The following is a 20,531-nucleotide window of genomic DNA, read 5'->3' on the forward strand; positions in this document are numbered from 1 at the left end:
GATTCTGCCAACAAGTTTATAGATGGCATTTGAGCTGTGTCTAACCACACACTCATGGGAAATTAATTGTAGTTAAGATCAGTTGACATCTCAATATTAATTCTTAAGTTTTATAGAAGGACTTCCGGAAGGGTAAGATGAAGGAACACATACCAATCCTCATAGACGGATCAGAGGTGGAGAGAGTGAGCAGTTTCAAGTTCCTGGGTGTACTGACCTGTTTCCAAGGTCAGTACAGTCAACAAAGGTATCTTAATGCATCTAAGTGAACTATCGCTGCTTCAATCTGACGGAAACTTTAATTTAACTTTAATTTAAATTTAAATTGGATAGCTATATGGACAGGAAAGGAATGGAGCGTTATGGGCTGAGTGCAGGTCGGTGGGACTATGTGAGAGTAAGAGTTCAGCACGGACTAGAAGGGCCGAGATGACCTGTTTCCATGCTGTAATTGTTATATAGTTAAACAACACCAATTGTGGTCGGATACGCCCACATAGGATACGTCGGAGGAAATGTGGGTGCAGGGTGGGGTTACAAGTGCGTTTAAGGAAACAGGGTTTTAAACTCCCTATACTGACTATCTTGCTGGCAGACGTGCAGTCTCTGGCGAATAAAATCGATCATCTCAGAGCTAGGATGCTGAATCAGAGGGATTCAGAGGGACACACCGCATGTGTCCTTTGTTTTACGGAATCCTGGTTAACCTCCTCTGTACCGGATGCAGCAATTCAGATCCACGGGTTTACTATACACCGTCAAGATAGATATATAGGGTCTCTCAAAAGCAGAGGTGGAGGAGTATGCCTCATGATCTTCTTGGTGGACAAATATATCAATGCTGTCCCAATTCTGCTCACCAGACCTGGAATGTCTAGCAGTTAAGTGCCATCCTTTTTACCGACCATGGGAGTTCTCCAGGGTCATTTTGGTAGCAGTTTGCATTCCACCTCAGGGCAATGTCAGTCAGGCTTTAGATGATCTGAGCAATGGGATCAACATGCACAAAACAGAACATTCTAATGCCTTCACAATTGTTTTGGGAGATTTTAACCAGGCCAGTCTGAAAAAAATCACTAAGCAATTACCATCAACAAATCACTTGCAATACTAGAGGAAACAACACACTGGACCATTGCTATGCCACCATCAAGAAAGCCTACCGTGCTATTCCATGCCCTCACTTCGGGAAGTCTGGTCATCTAGCTGTACTTCTACTCCCTGAGTATAGGCAGAGACTGAAGACTGCAGCACCAGCAGTGAGGACCAAGAAGGTATGGACAAGGGAAGCACAGGAGGACTGGACTGTATTCAGGGATTCATCTTTGCAGCCGGATGAGTCTGCTGCAGTTGTTACCGACTTCATTAAAACCTGTGTGGATGAATGTGTGTCTGCTGAAGGCTAGATCTGTGGCACTCAAGACTAGTGACCCAGGCCTGTACCAGAAAACCAGGTATTTGTGGAGGGCTATTTCAAGGGTGAAGAGGCAACTTCGAATGAAGTTGGAGGCAACATTGGATGCACGGCAACTCTGGCAGTTTCTACAAGACATTACTTCCTACAAGGTGAAACTCAAAAGCAAGAATGGTAGCAATGCTTCACTATCAAATGAACTCAACGCCTTCTATGCCCACATTGAAAGGGAGAACACAACTACAGCTGTGACAATCCCTGCTGCACCTGATGACCTTGTGACCTCTGTCTCAGAGGCCGATGTTAGGCTGTCTTTAAAGAGAGTGAACCCTTGCAAGGTGGAGGGTCCTGGTGGAGTACCTGGTAAGGCTCTGAAAACCTGTGCCAACCAACTAGTGGGAGTATTCAAGGACATTTTCAATCCCTCACTGCTACAGGCGGAAGTACCCACTTGCTTCAAAAAGGCAACAATTATACCAGTGCCTAAGAAGAATAATGTGAGCTGCCTTAATGTACATCGTCCAGTAGCACTCACATCAACAGTGATGAAATGCTTTGAGAGGTTGGTCATGACTAGACTGAACTCCTGCTTCGGCAAGGAGCTGGATCCATTGCAATTTCCCTATCGCCACAACAGGTCAATGGCAGACGCAATCTCAATGGCTCTTCACAGGGCTTTAGACCACCTTGACAACATAAACACCTATGTCAGGGTGCTGTTCATCGACTATAGCTCAGCATTTAGTACAATCATTCCCACAATCCTGGGCCTCTACCTCCCTCTGCAATTGGATCCTTGACTTCCTAAATGGAATACCACAGTCTGTGTGGATTGGTGATAACATATCCTCCTCGCTGATGATCAACACTGGCGCACCTCAGGGGTGTGTGCTTAGCCCACTGCTCTACTCTCTCTATACACATGACTGTGTGGCTAGGCATAGCTCAAATACCATCTATAAATTTGCTGATGATACAACCATTGTTAGTGGAATCCCAGGTGGTGATGAGAGGGCGTACATGAGTCAGATATGCCAACTTTGTCAGGATGCTCAGGTTGTTCCGCAGCAACAACCTGGCACTTAATATCAGTAAGATGAAAGAGCTGATTGTGGACTTTAGGAATGGTAAGATGAATGAACACATACCAATCCTCATAGAGGTTTCAGAAGTGAGCAGTTTCAAGTTCCTGGGTGTCAAGATCTCTGAGGATCTAACCTGGACATTGAACCCTTGGACACTACCTCACTTTTTTAATATACAGTATTTCTGTTTTTTTGCACATTTTAAAATCTTCAATATACATGTACTGTAATTGATTTATTTATTATTATCATTATTTTATTTTTTTTCTCTTTTATATTATGTATTGCATTGAACTGCTGCCGCTAAGTTAACAAATTTCACATCACATACCGGTGATAATAAACCTGATTCTGATTCATGATCTCTGAGGATCTAACCTGGTCCCACAATATCGATGCAGTTATAAAGAAGGCAAGACAGCGGCTAAACTTCATGAGGAGTTTGAGGAGATTTGGTATGTCAACAAATACACTCAAAAACTTCTGTGGATGTGCTGTGGAGAGCATTCTGACAGGCTGCAGTACTGACTGGTATGGGGGGGCGTGGTTACTGCACAGGACCGAAAGAAGCTGCAGAGGGTTGTAAATTTAGTCAGCTCCATCTTGGGTACTAGCCTACAAATTACCCAGGACATTTTCAAGGAGTGGTGTCTCAGAAAGGCAGCATCCATTACTAAGGACTTCCAGCACCCAGGGCATGCCCTTTTCTCACTGTTATCATCAGGTAGGAGGTACAGAAGCCTGAAGGCTCACACTCAGTGATTCAGGAACAGCTTCTTCCCCTCTGCCATCTGATTCCTAAATGGACATTGAATCTTTGGACACTAACTCACTTTTTTAATGTGTGTTATTTCTGTTTTTTGCATGATTTTTAAAAATCTATTCAATATCTGTATGATGTGGTTGATTTACTTATTTATTATTATACTTTGTTTTTTTCTTCTGTGTTGCGTATTGCATTGAACTGTTGCTGCTAAGTTAACAAATTTCATGACACATGCCGGCGATAATAAACCTGATTCTGATTGTGAGGTAATTTATTGTGGTTTGTAAACCAAGATTTAAAGTTTGGCACATAACTTGTTATGCGCTAAATAAATACACTGAACAAATTCCTGAGGCAGTAATTCAAAATCTCTCTCCCTGGAGAGAGAATGGATTGCAATCAGGTTCCAGGTCAAATACTTCATCTGTTTCTGAAAATTATTGTGGCTGCACAGCCAAATTGTGGCATGTTATTAAACCAATGCCAAATAAGAACACTTCAGACTTGCCTATCAACAAAGGCATAATTTATTGAATTTGGCCAAAACATTATTCCCTTGTAGATATTCTACAAGACACTGAGAAATTAACACTCACAACACGCTGGAGGAACTTAGCAGGTCGGGCAGCATCCGTGGAAACGATCAGTCAACGTTTCAGGCCAGAACCCTTCGTCAGGAATTAACATCTTTAAATATTCTTTAATTCTTTATCACATGCAATTCGAAACATACAATGAAATGCGTCGTTTACATTAACAACAAACTCACGGAAGGATATGCTGGGGGCAGCCCGCAAATAATTTATCATTTTGGCAATTTATCATTTGGCTCGGTTTACTTTTTGCTCCAGATTTCAGCATTTCTAATCAATCCTTATAAAATCAATATCTTGCGTCTCCAATCAATATTTTAAGTCCTATTCAATTCAGCAAACTTTGTTCGAAATCGGCTTTCCGATCAATCTATGTAGGTAAATTGTGTTCTGTGTTGCCGCTGTGCAGGCAGCAAATATTCTATACTGTATTCAGTTTGAAGGGTATTTTATATTTCCAGCAAATGCAGTGTTTTGCATTTGTGCCGATATTCAATCCAGCCCTTTGATTTCATTCCCTGCTCCGTACATCACCCATCCTAACTCAATAACCTGGGCAATTCAGCAGTAACTCTAAATCCCGTTGACAAGCCTTGCCCGGGACCGGCTTGGACACGCGTATTCCGGCGTTGGTTGTGACGCCGGTTCCGGGTCTGAGCTGAAGCCATGGCTGTGCGCGCTGGTTCTGGGGACGCGGCCAAGTTGCTGCAGTTTATCCGGTTTATCGGGCAGTTGAAGGTGAGTGCCGGCCGAGAGCCGTGCGGGTCCCGGGACGGGGTAGCTGCAACCCCGCGCTTTGCTTCCCGTTCTCGTTGCGTCCCACAGTGTCACCCCCCCGGTTCACGTGGCGGTCCAAAGCACTGTTCACCCATCACAACCATCCCTTTCACACGGCGTTCCAGGTCACCGTTCAGCCACCCCCGCTTTAGCGTCCCGAGGCACCGTCAACCCTCCCGTGCCGTGCCGTTCCTGTTCACTCGGCTTTCCCCACCCCCTTCGAGTGGCGTCCCACCGCTCCAACGCCACCCTGTCGGGAGACCTGCTTTTACCCTCGGGCTGCACTCATCCTGTGTTGCAAATTCATTCCTGCCGAAGGGTCATTTGGCCCAGCTATTACCATTTGATATGTAGTTCAGTGCCCATCACAACTGATTTTTTTAAAAATGGGGGTCACTTTGGCAAAACATTAACATTCGCGGCGGGGTGGCATGGTGGTTAGCACAACACTTTGCAGTACCAGTGACCCGGGTCCAGTTTCCGCCGCTGTCCTGTAAGGAGTTTAAACGATCTCCCGGTGGCTGCGTGGGTTTCCTCCCACAGTCCAAAGACCTACCGGTTGGTAGGTTACTTGGTCATTATAAATACAGATTGACCTGTGACAGGCTAAGATTAAATTAGAAACATAGAAAACCTACAGCACAAAACAGGCCCTTTGGCCCACAAAGCTGTGCCCAACATGTCCCTACCATAGAAATTACAAGGGTTACCCATAGTCCTCTATTTTTCTGAACTCCATGTACCTATCCAGGAGTCTCTTAAAAGACCCTACTGAATCCACCTTCACCACCATTGCTGGCAGCCCATTCCACACACACCACTCTCTGCATAAAAAAAAACTTAACCCTGACATCTCCTCTGTACCTACTCCCAAGCACCTTAAACCTATACCCTCTTGTGGCAGCCATTTCAGCCCTGGGAAAAAGCCTCTGACTATCCACACGATCAATGACTCTCATCATCTTATACACCTCTATCAGGTCACTTCTCACCTCTCACCACATCGGTGTTGCTGAGTTTTGTGGCAGGAGAGGCCTATTCACGCTGCATCTCAATAAATAAATTAATAAACAAACAGTAAGAAAGAAGCAAAACTCAGTAGATCGTTTCAGTGTATTGACAGTGACAGTGTGTTACTCTTCCTACACTTTCTGTCAGCTGACATTTTACGCCTTAGGCACAGTTCTTTCATTTTGCAGGACCTCTTTTAAGCTACTACCCTGTTGAAAGTAGCATTTTGGTGTTTTAACTGGTGATACTGGGGCAATGCTGTCGGTCAGAAATTTATAGTGTAGGACAGTAAAGTAGGTACCACCTTCTAGAGTATCCATGAGCTCACCTGCTGGATTAACATTGGGTGAAGTGAAGTACCTGTGGAGGCTTTTCGTTCATCTGAGGAATTTAGAGTATCAAGAGCAGTTAGAGTAAATTGTAGATGTATGTTGAATATAATATACTGAAATTAATCTGAAGAAAGTAACTGTACCTCTTCCTATAGATGCTGCTTGGCCTGCTGCGTTCACCAGCATTTTTTGTGTGTGTTGGTTGAAGAAAGTAATAATCTGTTTGTTTCTGTAGAGAGTATCCCGAACAGGTTGGGTTTATAGAAATGTGAAAAACCCGGAGAGCGTGTCAGACCACATGTACCGGATGGCTGTTATGGCATTCTTAATTGAAGATCCAGACCTCAACAAAGAAAGGTATAGTACCTCAGAATCATGTCTTCAAAGCTTAAGTTTATTAAAAGTGTAATGTTGAAATGAAGTTTTGCTATTTGAAGATTTAATAGTCAGCCATTCTTTCTTTTAAGTGTATATCAAATAGATTGTACACATTCAGATTAAATTAATTTTTAAAAGACTAATATCATAAATTCTCTGAATCTTAGAACAACTTTTTTTTCACAGTAGCCCATTCTGGTGATTCTGTCATTGATGTCGCTTGTTAAGATTCAGGCCACTGTAACCCATGTTTGTTTGGATATGAAGTGGTTGGAGACGTTTGAAACAATGGTACTTTATAATGCAATCATTTTCTTTGGATGGTTCATCTATTACTGATTTATTTTCTAATTCTCTGTTGATGTACTAAATCTTCGTAAAATCTGTTTTGTTTTGGAGATGGTAAAGTTTTGGAGCCTCTTCAAGGGACCTGTTTATTTGAATGGAAAATAACTCAACAGATTATGCTTTTTTTTGTTCTGAGGAATTTAAGGATGACGTCAAACTGAAAAAGGCGTACAGTGTCAATCACATTAGTGACAGCATTATCAAAGGATTGGAAAATTTTTGGAAATCAGCAAAGGGTAACTAAAATATTTTAAAAATAATATGAGCATCAACCAACAAATAATAAAAACAGCGAGAGCATCCAGCAGTTATAAAAACGTAACTAAATTTAATGTCAGTCACTTTGATAATAAGACTAAGGAATCAATAATGGGAAGTAGAGAAATGGCAGAGGTTCTGAAAACATTTTTTTAAAAATTTGTTTTCATGGTAAAAAATACTAAAAATATTCTGATCATGGGAACTCCAGAGGGAGAATACAAAATAATCTCTATTGCTATATAACCCGCACAAAATGCTGGAGGAACTCAGCATGCCAGACTGAGTTCCTCCAGCATTTTGAGTGTGTGTTGCTTGGATTTCCAACAGCTGCAGATTTTCTCGTTTCTATTGCTATATAATAACATACGGGCAAGTTAAAGGGGTATATGGCAACAATTACTCTCAGTCCAGTAGCCTGTAAAGGGGCCAAAAGTCTTAAAAATAATTTTGACTGCAGAGATAGTGATTTCATATTGGGTAGCTAACCAAAATCCCTTGGATTCTGGAGTGGCCCAGCGGCCCCTTTCTGTGTCCCAGGGAAGGTGGGTTTTGAAAACCATAAATGTAATGCCTGTAATCAGAGTCCATAAGCAGGAAACTATAGGCTAGTTAGCCAAATGCCTGTCATTGGGAAAACTGGAACTAATTATGAAGCATAATATCTAAAATGTTAAAAGATAATCATGGATTTATGATAAGGCAGTCATATTTGGCAGATGTTTGATCTGTAAAATCCCTGTGTTATAACAAACAGTGAGGATAAAGGGGAACTAGAAGACCCAGTGTGTCTGGATTTCCAGAAGGCATTTGATTAGTTGCCACAAAATAGTTTATTGTGCATACAAAATGACCCAGGGTTGGGAATAACATATTGGCCTGGCAATGGGATGACTAAAAGCAAACTGTGTCAGGATGAATAGATCAGTGTGAATTGGCAATCATAACTATCAGCATGCTTGAGGGCCTCAGCTATTAATAATCTATATTAGAGACTTAGGATGGTGGTGAATGTTGGAGACTTGATTGCAGTCAAATTTGCTAATGATACAAAGATAGGGTAGGAAGTTTGTGAGGAGGTCACAAAGAATCTAAAGGTAGTGATATGGCAAAAAGGCTGTCAAATGCAATGTAATGTGGGAAAATGTTTATGTCATCAACTGTGGAGGCTAGAATGAAAATGAAGAAAGAGTGAGAACATAAAATCTTGCAGTACAAAGCGATCTGGGGATCTTCTCACACAAAACACAAGTAGTTAGCTTGTCTGTGCAACAGTTACTAGGAGAGGTTATGGAAATGTTGCCCTTTTTCCAAGAAGTATGGAGGATACGACTTTACAAGGAGTTGTTGAGACTGCAGCTGGAGCTCTGGATGTAGTTTTGGTCTCCAAATTTAAGGATACGTTTCCGTGGGCAGTAGTGCAGAGTAATTTTGCTGTGTTAGTTTCTGGGATGACTTGATTCATGGATGAAGTACAGAAGAATGAGAGACGATGATCACATTAAATTATGCCAGATCTAAAAAGGGGCTAAGGAGGGGAATCCACACAGTATATTCCCTCTATGCAATATCTAGAACTTCAAGCATAGTTTCAGAATACTTCAGGCAAGAGAGGAGGTTGTGGACCTTTGGAATTCTTTAGCCCAAAGAGCTGTGAGGCAGGCTTTTTGAATATATTCAATGTAGAGACTGACAGATATTTGTACACACAATGGCACCATGGTAATGTAGCAGTTAGTGCTACAGTATTAAAGCTCCTGGCGTTGCAGAGTTCAATTCCGGATGCTGTTCTGTAAGGAGTCTCTGTACGTCCTCCCCGTGGAATGCATAGGTTTTCTGCAGGTGCTGCAGTTTCCTCCCACAGTCTAAATATATATCAAGTAGGTTAATTGGTTATTGTAAATTGTCCTGTGATTAGGTTAGGGTTAATTGGGGGTGTGGGGTTGATGGGGCAGTGTGGTTTGAAGGGCTGGAAGGGCCTACTCCGTGCTATATCACTAAATAAATTAAAACTAACTAACTAAATAAATACAAAGGAGTCAAAGGGTATGGGGAGAGATTGGAAAGTGGCATTGAGGCTGAGGAAGATCAGTTAGGATTGCATTGAATAGTGGAACAGTCTGAAGATTCAAATTCAGATTTATTTGTCACATGTACATTGAAACATGTGTTATTTACATTAACAAATAACACACAAGGACTTGCTGGGGGCAAGTGTTGCGACACATTCCGACACCAACATAGCATGCCCATAAATTTCAGTAGAACAACACAAACAAGAGGGTGATCATTTACTTCTGCTCCCGTCTCTTATGTTCTTCTATCTATTTCTTTGCAGATGCATTAAATTAGCCCTCGTTCATGATATGGCAGAATGCATTGTGGGTGACATAGCGCCAGCAGACAATATTAGTAAAGAGGAAAAACATAGAAGAGAAGAAGTAGGTTCCAATGGAGACTTCACTGGTTGAACTACTTCCCAAGTGGATAGTTTTGGGTACTGCTGGGATTTCTTATTTTCGGGTTCGTGTCTTGAATACAGTGTGTTTCTACATTTCAAATCAAATGTTAACAGATAGCAGCTACAGATGTTGGGACAATTTTCAAAACCCACTCTGACTTTATTTCATATTCTTCCCTCTTTGCCTTCTGAATAAAGTAAGGTTTGGATCATTAAGGTGATTTTTGTAAGGAATGGGAAACCGGTTGGGAGAGGACCCATTTTGCAGGACCGATCAGGAACAGAGCTCTCCATTTATGAAGTCATTTTGTTTAACCAATACTGTGTGCATTAGTTCATGCATACCTTGAAGGCTAGTTTGATCATAACTATCCAAGTTTACATGGTGCTCAATTAAACATTGCTTTGTATCACAAATGAAGTATGCAGTTTCATATGTACATGATGCCTGGGTATGTCTAGTCCAGTGGTATTTATACCCCCATAGTCTGTCCCTCCTGATTGGTTAATCCTCATCCAATCAGGGTTCCGCTCTCCCACTTTGTTTACAATAGAATTCCAGTTCTTACTTAGAGTGAAACCTTCGTCTTTTTAAAATTCTGTTCTTCTAGTCTTATTTCAATGGCTTCCTTTACCAGGCGGTCCCAAAGGCCATTGCGAATACAGTGTTCTGCTACTGCTGATTTTTGCCGGATACGGTAACCCAAATGGATACACATCCTGTGCTGCTTACATAGAAACATAGAAAGTAGGTGCAGGAGTAGGCCATTTGGCCCTTCGAGCCTGTACTGCCATTCAATATGATCATGGCTGATCATCCAACTCAGAACCCTGTACCAGCCTTCCCTCCATACCCCCTGATCCCTTTAACCACAAGGGCCATATCTAACTCCCTCTTAAATATAGCCAATGAACTGGCCTCAACTGTTTCCTGTGGCAGAGAATTCCACAGATTCACCACTCTCTGTGTGAAGAAGTTTTTCCTAATCTCGGTCCTAAAAGGCTTCCCCTTTATCTTCAAACTGTGACCCCTCGTTCTGGACTTACCCAACATCGGGAACAATCTTCCTGCATCTAGCCTGTCCAATCCCTTTACGGTTTTATACGTTTCAATAAGATCCTCCCTCAATCTTCTAAATTCCAACAAGTATAAGCCTAGTTGATCCAGTCTTTCATCATATGAAAGTCCTGCCATCCCAGGAATCAATCTGGTGAACCTTCTTTGTACTCCCTCTATGGCAAGGATGTCTTTCCTCAGATTAGGGGACCAAAACTGCACACAATACTCCAGGTGTGGTCTCACCAAGGTGTTGTACAACTGCAGTAGTACCTCCCTGCTCTTGTACTCGAATCCTCTTGTGGGTTTGTGGGTGGTATTAATCCGATATTTCTTCAGGATCCTGGTGATCCTTCCAGAAGCTGTAGAAATATAGGGAAAATAGGTGGTAGTGACGGGTTCCTCGTCATTAGGTTACCTTTTAAGGGCCCGATTGATTTCCTTCATCTTGTAGTCATTCTGTAGGAACGTCATGCATAATCTTATTATTTCCTTGGGGAGACTCGCTGGTTCCTAAATAGTTTTCGCACTGTTAATCAAAATAGAACTGCTGTATGTTGGGAGGCATGATAGTGGCTGTTATTGTTGAGGTATAAGCCTGATAGACGCCATGTCGGAGGCTAATGTCCAGTTTGTGTCGTATTCCTGGACATTCTAATTGGAGACAACCATTTTTCTCCATCTCCATTGTAAATTGAATGTTTGAATGTATTCTGTTGAGATGGTCATGGAACTGTTGGAGTGCCTGGAGTCCATGAAGCCACGCTATGAAGGTGTCATCGACACGTTTGAAGAAGCATTAGGGGCATAAGAATGATTAATTCAGAGCCCTGTCCTCAAAGTCCTCAATCTAGAAATTAGCAATAGCTGGCGACAAGGGTGATCCCATGGCCACTTCGTCATATACACCGGGAAAGCGCTAGATCCTTTTTCATCGTATAATCAAGTTTTCATATTACTTTAAATAGACTCATTTTCCTGTAACTAATTGGGAAATGGTATTTCTTAGCTGGGCAGTTCTTCCACAAGTGTTACTGCAACCCAGCATTTTTCTTTCTCTGATACTACTGCACTCCAGCAATATAACTGAAAGGAACCATCTTCATCCTATGGGATGGATAGCCAGGGAGAGAGAGGGAGAGAGACTCCAGCAATATCCTAGTTTAATTAAGCACTCCCTGTGATCTTTGAAAGCAAGTTTTGCTGCATCTTCCAGCTTCTCTCTTTAGTTCTCCCACATTTCTTGCATGGAGCTGTTTAAAAATGATCTTGACAACAATCTGACTTGATTAAAACAGAAAAGCTTCAAATGTTGAAACAAAATTCTTGAAAATGTAGCATCCAAAGGTATTTTTATATTTTGAGCTTGGATCCTTTATTCGAGTTTAAAGGTAAAATATAAATAGTGATGCTTAAGTCTGAAAACTGAAAAGGGCAAAAGAGGATTATGATCAGAGATTAAGGGAGCTAGGGCTTTACTCTTTGGAAAGGAGGATGAGAGGAGACATGATAGAGGTGTACAAGATATTAAGAGGAATAGATAGAGTGGGCAGCCAGCGCCTCTTCCCCAGGGCACCACTGCTCAATACAAGAGGATATGGCTTTAAGGTAAGGGGTGGGAAGTTCAAGGGGGATATTAGAGGAAGGTTTTTCACTAAGGGAGTGGTTGGTGCGTGGAATGCACTGCCTGATTCAGTGGTGGAGGCAGATACACTAGTGAAGTTTAGAAGACTACTAGACAGGTAGATAGAGGAATTTAAGGTGGGGTGTTATATAGGAGGCAGGGTTTGAGGGTCGGCACAACAATGTGGGCCGAAGGGCCTGTACTGTGCTGTGCTATTCTATAATCAAAAGGGACTGATTGACCTATAGACTACTTTATGGGGAAAACAGAATGTAAAAGGTCATCAGGGGACGATAAGAGGACAATAAGAATTTCCTGATACTGAAAGAACAAAATGATCCACAAATGTGAAAATGAGGAAAAACTAATTTATAAACATGAAAAAATGGCTGGCAATACTCTGTGCTTCCCATTTTCAAAAAGAAAATAATCAGACTGTGGGCTTACTCCCCAGTGCACATTAAATATCATTGCATATAAGTTATGTTATTGCTTTCTTTGGATAATATGCATTAATGCAAAATTGTATATGTTTTATGGTAGGAGGCTATGAAATGTTTAACAGCACTCTTAAACAATGATGCAAGTAAAGAGATCCAGGAGCTTTGGCAGGTGAGTTACTGACTGAATATTATTTCTGTTGTAAGTTACAACAGGAATTCTCTCTTGTTCTTCATTGTTTTATGAGAGTGTAGGTTTTCTCAAGTTTGTAAATGTTATATTTCTTTTATTACTAGGATAATAGTTAAGACTCTTTGTATCATTGCCTTTTTTAAGTTTCTGTCACTTTTAAATTTCCATTATGTATATTGCTTGAGTTCAGTATCTTGCTACTGTAGATCATACAAACCATAATGTGCTGTAAGGTTAGACAGGGTAGATACTGAGGATGTTTCATTTGGTAGAGAGTAGCATATTCTCAGGCTGAGGCTGTTCTATTAAAGGTTGCAATGTGAAGAGATCTTTTCTCTCAGGCTTGCAATTCTTTATTTCAGAATGTTGTGGGTATTGAGTATACTGTAGTTAAAGAAAAAAAATTCAGATTCATTAGGGATGAGTATGATAAGACCAAAGATCAGGTCTGCTATCATCTTATTTAATATAGGAATAGAAGTGGGATTTGTATGGCCTATGAACCCTTTGAGAAGAAGATGGAGAAAATGGTTTTAGGGGGTGGGCTTGCTCTTTTGTTTGGGCTGATGGTGGAATTTTTCAAATTGGAGGTGGTTCTCCAAATGTGATAGTTGAGTAACCAATTTTACATTATGGTTGCAGCTTCTAACTTTCAGACGCAAAGATGAGGAACAAAGTTACATACGGAAGTGTTAATGGATCAATAACTATTTTGGAATCATTTTACAAGTGAAACAACCAGAAAAAAAGTGAAATTTGAGGGAGTTTGTGAGGCTGCTAGAGGACAGGTTTGGTTTATAGGTTATTAGGATGTGAGCATTTAAGGAAATGGCAATGGCCTCATCAGAGATCAAGTTCATGAGAGATGATGGGATTGAAAAAATAACAACAGGGTAAAAAAAATTTTTATTCTCTTGCACCCACATAACAGGCTAAGAACATGGTCTCAGTCAGAAGGCAGTGCAGTATTCCCTCAGGTTTCTACTGTTTATATTGAGTTCAAATGTACTGGTGCTTGAGCCAAGCCTGAATTCTGAAGCAAGATGAAAAAAAAGAAATAAATTTAGATTTTAAAAATATCTTGCTAGCTAGATTGCTTCAAAATTTACAAATTTTATAGAGAAAACAGTGGGTTCCAGAGATAGCCATCACATCTTTAAAGTTAACTTATTGCAGGAATGCAGACCTTGTTCAAAGGAGCAATAACAAAAATCAGTAAAAAGAGAGAATTCTGGATAATTTAATATTACCGTTAAAACTAAATGATAGTATAATGGTGAGGTTTGTGGGTATATGATGCAAATATCTGAAGTTTCAATTGGATGAGTTAAATGTAAAAATGCTGGATCACGAGACATGCACACTTTAGAAATTTATAACTGTTCTTGTGACATAAGAGGCTATTTAGCCCACTGAGTGTAGGCCAACTGTTAGAGCATTTCCCCCACATATTTCCTTGTAACCTATTCTCTTTAATATGATACACCCCCCACCCCTGTCAGCAGACTAACTCTTCCATCACTATGCCATATCCAGGATTTGCATGTCTTTAAAACTCAAAATGAGAAATCTGCCCATATAAACAAGCTTGCTTGGAGATGGTGATGGGACTGCAGGACCTGCATCACTTTCGTTTAGACAGTATAATCTACATTGTTTTATAAATTCAAGGTACATTTCTATTTATGTACATCTTTTGTCACCAGTGTGGTACAGATACCATGCAGAAAGTAAAAGGTATTTTTGTTTGAATGTATCTTTCTACAGGAATACGAAAACCAGTCAAGTAATGAAGCCAAATATGTGAAAGAACTGGATCGGTTTGAAATGATTGCACAGGCATTTGAATATGAAGAGATGGAAGAAAAACCTGGGCACTTACAGGAATTTTTTGATTCAACAAAAGGTTAATCTTATTGTCTTGTCTTAAGTAAGGCATTATTGTCATATCATTTAGTAACATAATAAATAAGAATACGAGTAGGACATTTGCCTGAGCCAGCTTGGTTGATCTGATCGTTGGCTTCAACACTACTTTCCTACCATATAACCATAACAATTGATGTTATGAGTAAACTCCTCTCAGGCTTCCAGCTGGGGACAGGTAAATATTATAACCGACATTTCGATGACAAACTCTGCCATCTTCATCAGAGATGATGCCTGGGCACACCTAGTCCAGTGGCATTCAGAAACATAGAAAACCTATGGCACAATAAGGCCCTGTGTCCCACAAAGCTGTGCCGAGCATATCTTTACCTTAGAACTACCTAGGCTTTGCCCATAACCCTCTATTTTTCTAAGCTCCATGTATCCATCCAGGAGTCTCTTAAAAGACCCTATTGTTTCCACCTCCACCACCGTCACCAGCAGCCCATTCCACGCACTCACCACTCTCTGCGTAAAAAAACTTACCCGACATCTCCTCTGTACCTACTTCCAAGCACCTTAAGACTGTGCCCTCTCGTGCTAGCCATTTCAGCCCTGGGATAAAGCCTCTGACTATCCACACGATCAATGCCTCTCATTATCTAGTACACCTCTATCAGGTCACCTGTCATCCTCCGTTGCTCCAAGGAGAAAAGGTTCACTCAACCTATTCTCATAAGGCATGATCCCCAATCCAGGCAACATCCTTGTAAATCTCCTCTGCTCCCTTTCTATGGTTTCCACGTCCTTCCTGTAGCGAGGCAACCAGAATTGAGCACAGTACTCCCAAGTGGGGTCTGACCAGGGTCCTATATAGCTGCAACATTACCTCTCGGCTTTTAAGTTCAATCGTACGATTGATGAAGGCCAATGCACTGTATGCCTTCTTAACCACAGAGTCAACCTGCACAGCAGCTATGAGTGTTCTATGGACTTGTACCCCAAGATCCCTCTGATCCTCCACACTGCCAGTAGTCTTACCATTAATGCTATATTCTGCCATCATATTTGACCCTGCAAAATGAACCACCTCACACTTTTCTGGATTGAACTCCATCTGCCACTTCTCAGCCCAGTTTTGCGTCCTATCAGTGTCCTGCTGTAACCTCTGACAGCCCTCCACACTATCCACAACACCCCCAACCTTTGTGTCATCATCAAATTTACTAACCCATCCCTCCACTTCCTCAACCAGGTCATTTATAAAAATCACGAAGAGTAGAGGTCCCAGAACAGATCCCTGAGGCACACCACTGGTCACCGGCCTCCATGCAGAATATGACCTGTCTACAACCACTCTTTGCCTTCTGTGGGCAAGCCAGTTCTGGATACACAAAACAAGTTCCCTTTGGATCCCTTGCCTCCTTACTTTCTCAATAAGCCATGCATGGGGTACTTTGTCAAATGCCTTGCTGTACTCCATATACACTACATCTACTGCTCTAGCTTCATCAATGACTTTAGTCACATCCTCAAAAAATTCAATCAGGCTCATAAGGAATGACCTGCCTTTCACAAAGCCATGCTGACTATTCCTAATCATCTTATGCCCCTCCAAATATTCATAAATCCTGCCTCTCAGGATCTTCTTCATCAACTTAACAACCATTGAAGTAAGACTCACTGGTCTATAATTTCCTGGGCTATCCCTGCTCCCTTTCTTGAATAAGGGAACAACATCTGCAACCCTCCAATCCTCCGGAATCTCTCCCATCCTCATTGATGATGCAAAGATCATCGCCAGAGGCTCAGCAATCTCCTCCCTCACATCACACAGTAGCCTGGGGTACATCTCGTAAGGTCCCGGTGGCTTATCTAACTTGATGCTTTTCAAAAGCTCCAGCACATCCTCTTCCTTAATATCTACATGCTCAAGCTTTTCAGTCTGCTGCAAGTCATCCCTACTATCGCCAAGATCCTTTTCCATAGTGAGCACTGAAGCAAAGTATTCATTAAGTACCTCTGCCATCTCCTCCAGTTCCATCCACACTTTCCCACTATCGCACTTGATTGGTCTTATTCTCTCATGTCTTATCCTCTCGCTCTTCGCATACTTGTAGAATGCCTTGGGGTTTTCCTTAATCCTATCCGCCAAGGCCTTCTCATGGGCCCTTCTGGCTCTCCTAATTTCATTCTTAAGCTCCTTCCTGCTAGCCTTATAATCTAGATCTCTAACATTACCTAGTTTTTTGAACATTTGGTAAGCTCTTCTTTTCTTCTTGACTAGATTTACAACAGCCTTTGTACACCACGGTTCCTGTATCCTACTATCCTTTCCCTGTCTTATTGGAACGTATCTACGCAGAACTCCATGCAAATATCCCCTGAACATTTGCCACATTTCTTCCATACATTTCCGAGAACATCTGTTTCCAATATATGCTTCCAAGTTCCTGCCTGATAGCCTCATATTTCCCCTCACTCCAATTAAACGTTTCCCTAACTTGTCTGTTCCTATCCCTCTCCAATGCTATGGTAAAGGAGATAGAATTGTGATCACTATCTCCAAAATGCTCTCCCACTGAGAGACCTGACACCTGACCAGGTTCATTTCCCAATACCAGATCAAGTACAGCCTCTCTTCTTGTAGGCTTATCTTCATATTGTGTCAAACCTTCCTGAACACACCTAACAAACTCCACCCCATCTAAACTCCTCACTCTAGGGAGATGCCAATCAATATTTGAGAAATTAAAATCTCCCACCACAACAACCCTGTTGTTATTACTCCTTTCTAGACTCTGTCTCCTTATCTGCTCCTCAATATCCCTGTTACTATTGGGTGTTCTATAAAAAACACCCAGAAGAGTTATTGACCCCTTCCTATTCCTAATTTCCACCCACAGAGACTCCGTAGTCAACCCCTCCATGACTTGCTCCTTTTCTGCAGCCATGACACTATCTCTGATCAACAGTGCCATGCCCCCACCTCTTTTGCCTCCCTCCCTGACCTTTCTGAAACATCTAAAGCCTGGCACTTGAAGTAGCCATTCCTGCCCCTGTACCATCCAAGTCTCTGTAATGGCCACAACATCGTAGCTCCCAAGTGCTGATCCACGCTCTAAGCTCATCTGCTTTATTCACAATACTCCTCGCATTAAAATAGACAGATCTCAAACCATCGGCCTTAGTGTATCCCTTCTCTATCCTCCCTTTCACACTGTCTCTAAGCTTTCTCTGTTTGTGAGCCAACCTCCCTTTCCTCCCTCACTTCAGTTCAGTTCCCACCCCCCAGCAATTCTAGTTTAAACTCTCCTCAGTCCCCCTAGCAAACCTCCCCACCAGGATGTTGGTCCCCCTCAGATTCAAGTGCAACCCGTCCTTTTTGTACAGGTCACACCTGCCACAGAAGAGGTCCCAATGATCCAGAAATCTGAATCCCTGCCCTCTGCTCCAATCCCTCAGCCTCGTATTTATCCTCCACCTCATTCTATTCTTATGCTGTCATGTGGCACAGACAGTAATCCCGAGATTATTACCTTTGAGGTCCTGCTTCTCAACTTCCTTCCTAACTCCCTGCAGTCTGCTTTCAGGAATTCCTCCCTATGTCATTGGTACAAATATGTACCACGACCTTTAGCTGTTCTCCTTCCCACTTCAAGATATCGTGGACGCAATCAGAAACATCCCGGACCCTGGCACCTGGGAGGCAAACTCTCATCCGTCTTTCTTTCCTGCCTCCATAGAATTGCCTCTCTGAACCCCTAACTGCTGCCATCCTCTTCCTTTCCCTACCCTTCTGAGCCACAGAGCCAGACTGTGCCAGAGGCGCAGCAACTTTTGCTTCCCCCAGGTTAGGCCATCTCCCCCAACAGTACTCAAACAGGAGTACTTAATATGGGGGACAGCCACTGGGGTACTCTCTAGTATCTGCTTCTTGCCCTTCCCTCTCCTGACTGTTGCCCACTTCTCTGTCTGCTGTGGCCCCTGAGTGACTACCTGCCTATGGCTCCTCTCTATCACCTCCTCACTCTCCCTGACCAGACAGTCGTCAAACTGCATCTCCAGTTCCCTAACATGGTCCCTAAGGAGCTGCTGCTCGACGCACTTGGTGCAGATGTGGCCGTCCGGGAGGCTGGGAAGTCTCCAGGACCTCCCACATCTGACACTGAGCACAGAAAACCAGCCTCACACACATACTTTCTGTCTGTATCCTAAACATTGCCTCAAGATTCAGGACGGAGATGAGGAGAAACTTTTTCCCAGAGAGTGGTGAATCTGTGGAATTCTCTGCCCAGGAGGCGTTTGAGGCTTCCTCACTAAATATATTTAAGAAACAGTTAGATAGGTTTTTACTTAGTGGGGGAATTAAGGGTTATGGGGAAAAGGCAGGCAGATGGAGCTGAGTTTACGGACAGATCAGCCATGATCTTATTGAATGGTGGGGCAGGCTTGATGGCCCGGATGGTCTACTCCTGCTCCTGTTTCTTATGTAAACAGATAACCTACCTTGCCTTGACCCGTTATTGCCGAAGCCCTGTTGAGTCAAAGCCTTCCTACTCGTCTCTCTACTCACGCACCCGCTCTGTAAAGCTGCCTTCTTTTTAAACTCTTCCCGCTGTTCTCACTGGCCGACCTCCACGCGCTTGCGCAGTCATGCTCCATTCAAACCACTGAAGAGATAATCATCACCTTTTATAGCCCCGTAGTTTATCTCTCCTGATTGGTTAGTCCTCATCCGGTTTCCGCTATCCCACCTTGCTTACAATCGAATTCTAGTTCTTACTTAGAGCGAGACCTTCATCTTTGTTAAAATTCTTTTCCTCTAGTTTTATTTCAATGGCTTCCTTTACAGGTGGCACAGTAGTTTTGTGCCATTAAAGTCATTCCTATGACCATTTTGAATGCAATGTTCTGCTACCGTCGATTTCTCCCAGTGACCCAAATGGATTTATCACCTGTGCTCCTTGTAGTTGGTATGTCTGGCTGACATACACTGCTCCACATTCACAGGGAATCCTGTAAACACCAGCTGACCTGAGTCCCAAGTCATCTTTGACCTGCATAAACTGTGATTTTGAGCTTCCTCAATTGATGTTAATCTTGCATATCATCAATGTTTAAAATTGAGGGTGTAAAATATGTTTGTTTTGGTCATAAGATGTTGCTTGAGATTGCACTGTCTAGTTCAAGACTTCTCAACCAAGGGAAACAATTAGAGTTACTACCTTAACAGGGCACTTAGAATCGTAGATGTTGACAGAAACATTAATTCTCTTCCATAGTTGCTACTTGACCCACTGCGTGTTTTCAGTCATTTGTGTCGTAGGAAAATGCATTGGATAGCATCATGGCAGTCGAACCTGATAAACTGCTGCTTCTCTTGGTAGAATATTTTAAATTTATAGTTATAGGGAGAAGTGCATCTTTGCTGATGATAGACTGTTCTGAATTTATGCTATACCATCTCGTACTTTGAAAAAACTGTTTCCATTATTTGCCCATTAGTGATCCATACTAACTTAAAGCATTTACTTCATAAATCTTTATCTGCTTGTCCTGCAGGAAAATTTAGTCACCCTGAAATTCTGCAACTTGTGACAACTTTGAATACGGAAAGGGATGCTAGAGTGAAAAAAAGCCAGCCAGAGTTTTGGCAAGAGTGTGAGTTGATGCATTGAGAATATAAAATTCAACGACTTCATTGACCTGAGAACTTAAAACACATCAATGTTTTTTTAAAATATAATTTTACCATTGTTCATTCTGAATAAGGAAATTCAAATGTTAGAGAAAAGAAAAAGGCCTCAGATCAGTTTCCTCCTTGTGTTCTCCAATAGTACTGAAAGGGATATTAATTTTCTATTATTATATAATCTCAGGGTTGTATATGGTGATGTGCAGTAAAATAAACAAAATTTCTGG

General features: G+C 42.0%; 1 protein-coding gene across 1 annotated transcript; it reads left to right on the forward strand.

The window, feature by feature from the left end:
- Positions 1 to 4,479: 4,479 nt before the first annotated feature.
- Positions 4,480 to 20,531, forward strand: hddc2 (HD domain containing 2). The gene is made up of 6 exons (XM_072251576.1): positions 4,480 to 4,596; positions 6,214 to 6,335; positions 9,301 to 9,403; positions 12,648 to 12,716; positions 14,505 to 14,643; positions 20,172 to 20,531. Exons 1-6 carry the CDS (start codon positions 4,525 to 4,527, stop codon positions 20,285 to 20,287), a joined length of 621 nt encoding a protein of 206 aa, XP_072107677.1. The 5' UTR covers positions 4,480 to 4,524; the 3' UTR covers positions 20,288 to 20,531.

This window comes from Mobula birostris, chromosome 2, assembly GCF_030028105.1.
Source record: "Mobula birostris isolate sMobBir1 chromosome 2, sMobBir1.hap1, whole genome shotgun sequence".
Lineage (NCBI taxonomy): Eukaryota > Metazoa > Chordata > Chondrichthyes > Myliobatiformes > Myliobatidae > Mobula > Mobula birostris.

Bases quoted from the DNA above. Each gene is read 5' to 3' on its own strand.
- hddc2 (XM_072251576.1), top strand. From the start codon at position 4,525: ATGGCTGTGCGCGCTGGTTCTGGGGACGCGGCCAAGTTGCTGCAGTTT. The intron at 6,336-9,300 runs GTATAGTACCTC...ATTTCTTTGCAG, and splicing joins CCAGACCTCAACAAAGAAAG to ATGCATTAAATTAGCCCTCG. The intron at 12,717-14,504 runs GTGAGTTACTGA...ATCTTTCTACAG, and splicing joins AGATCCAGGAGCTTTGGCAG to GAATACGAAAACCAGTCAAG.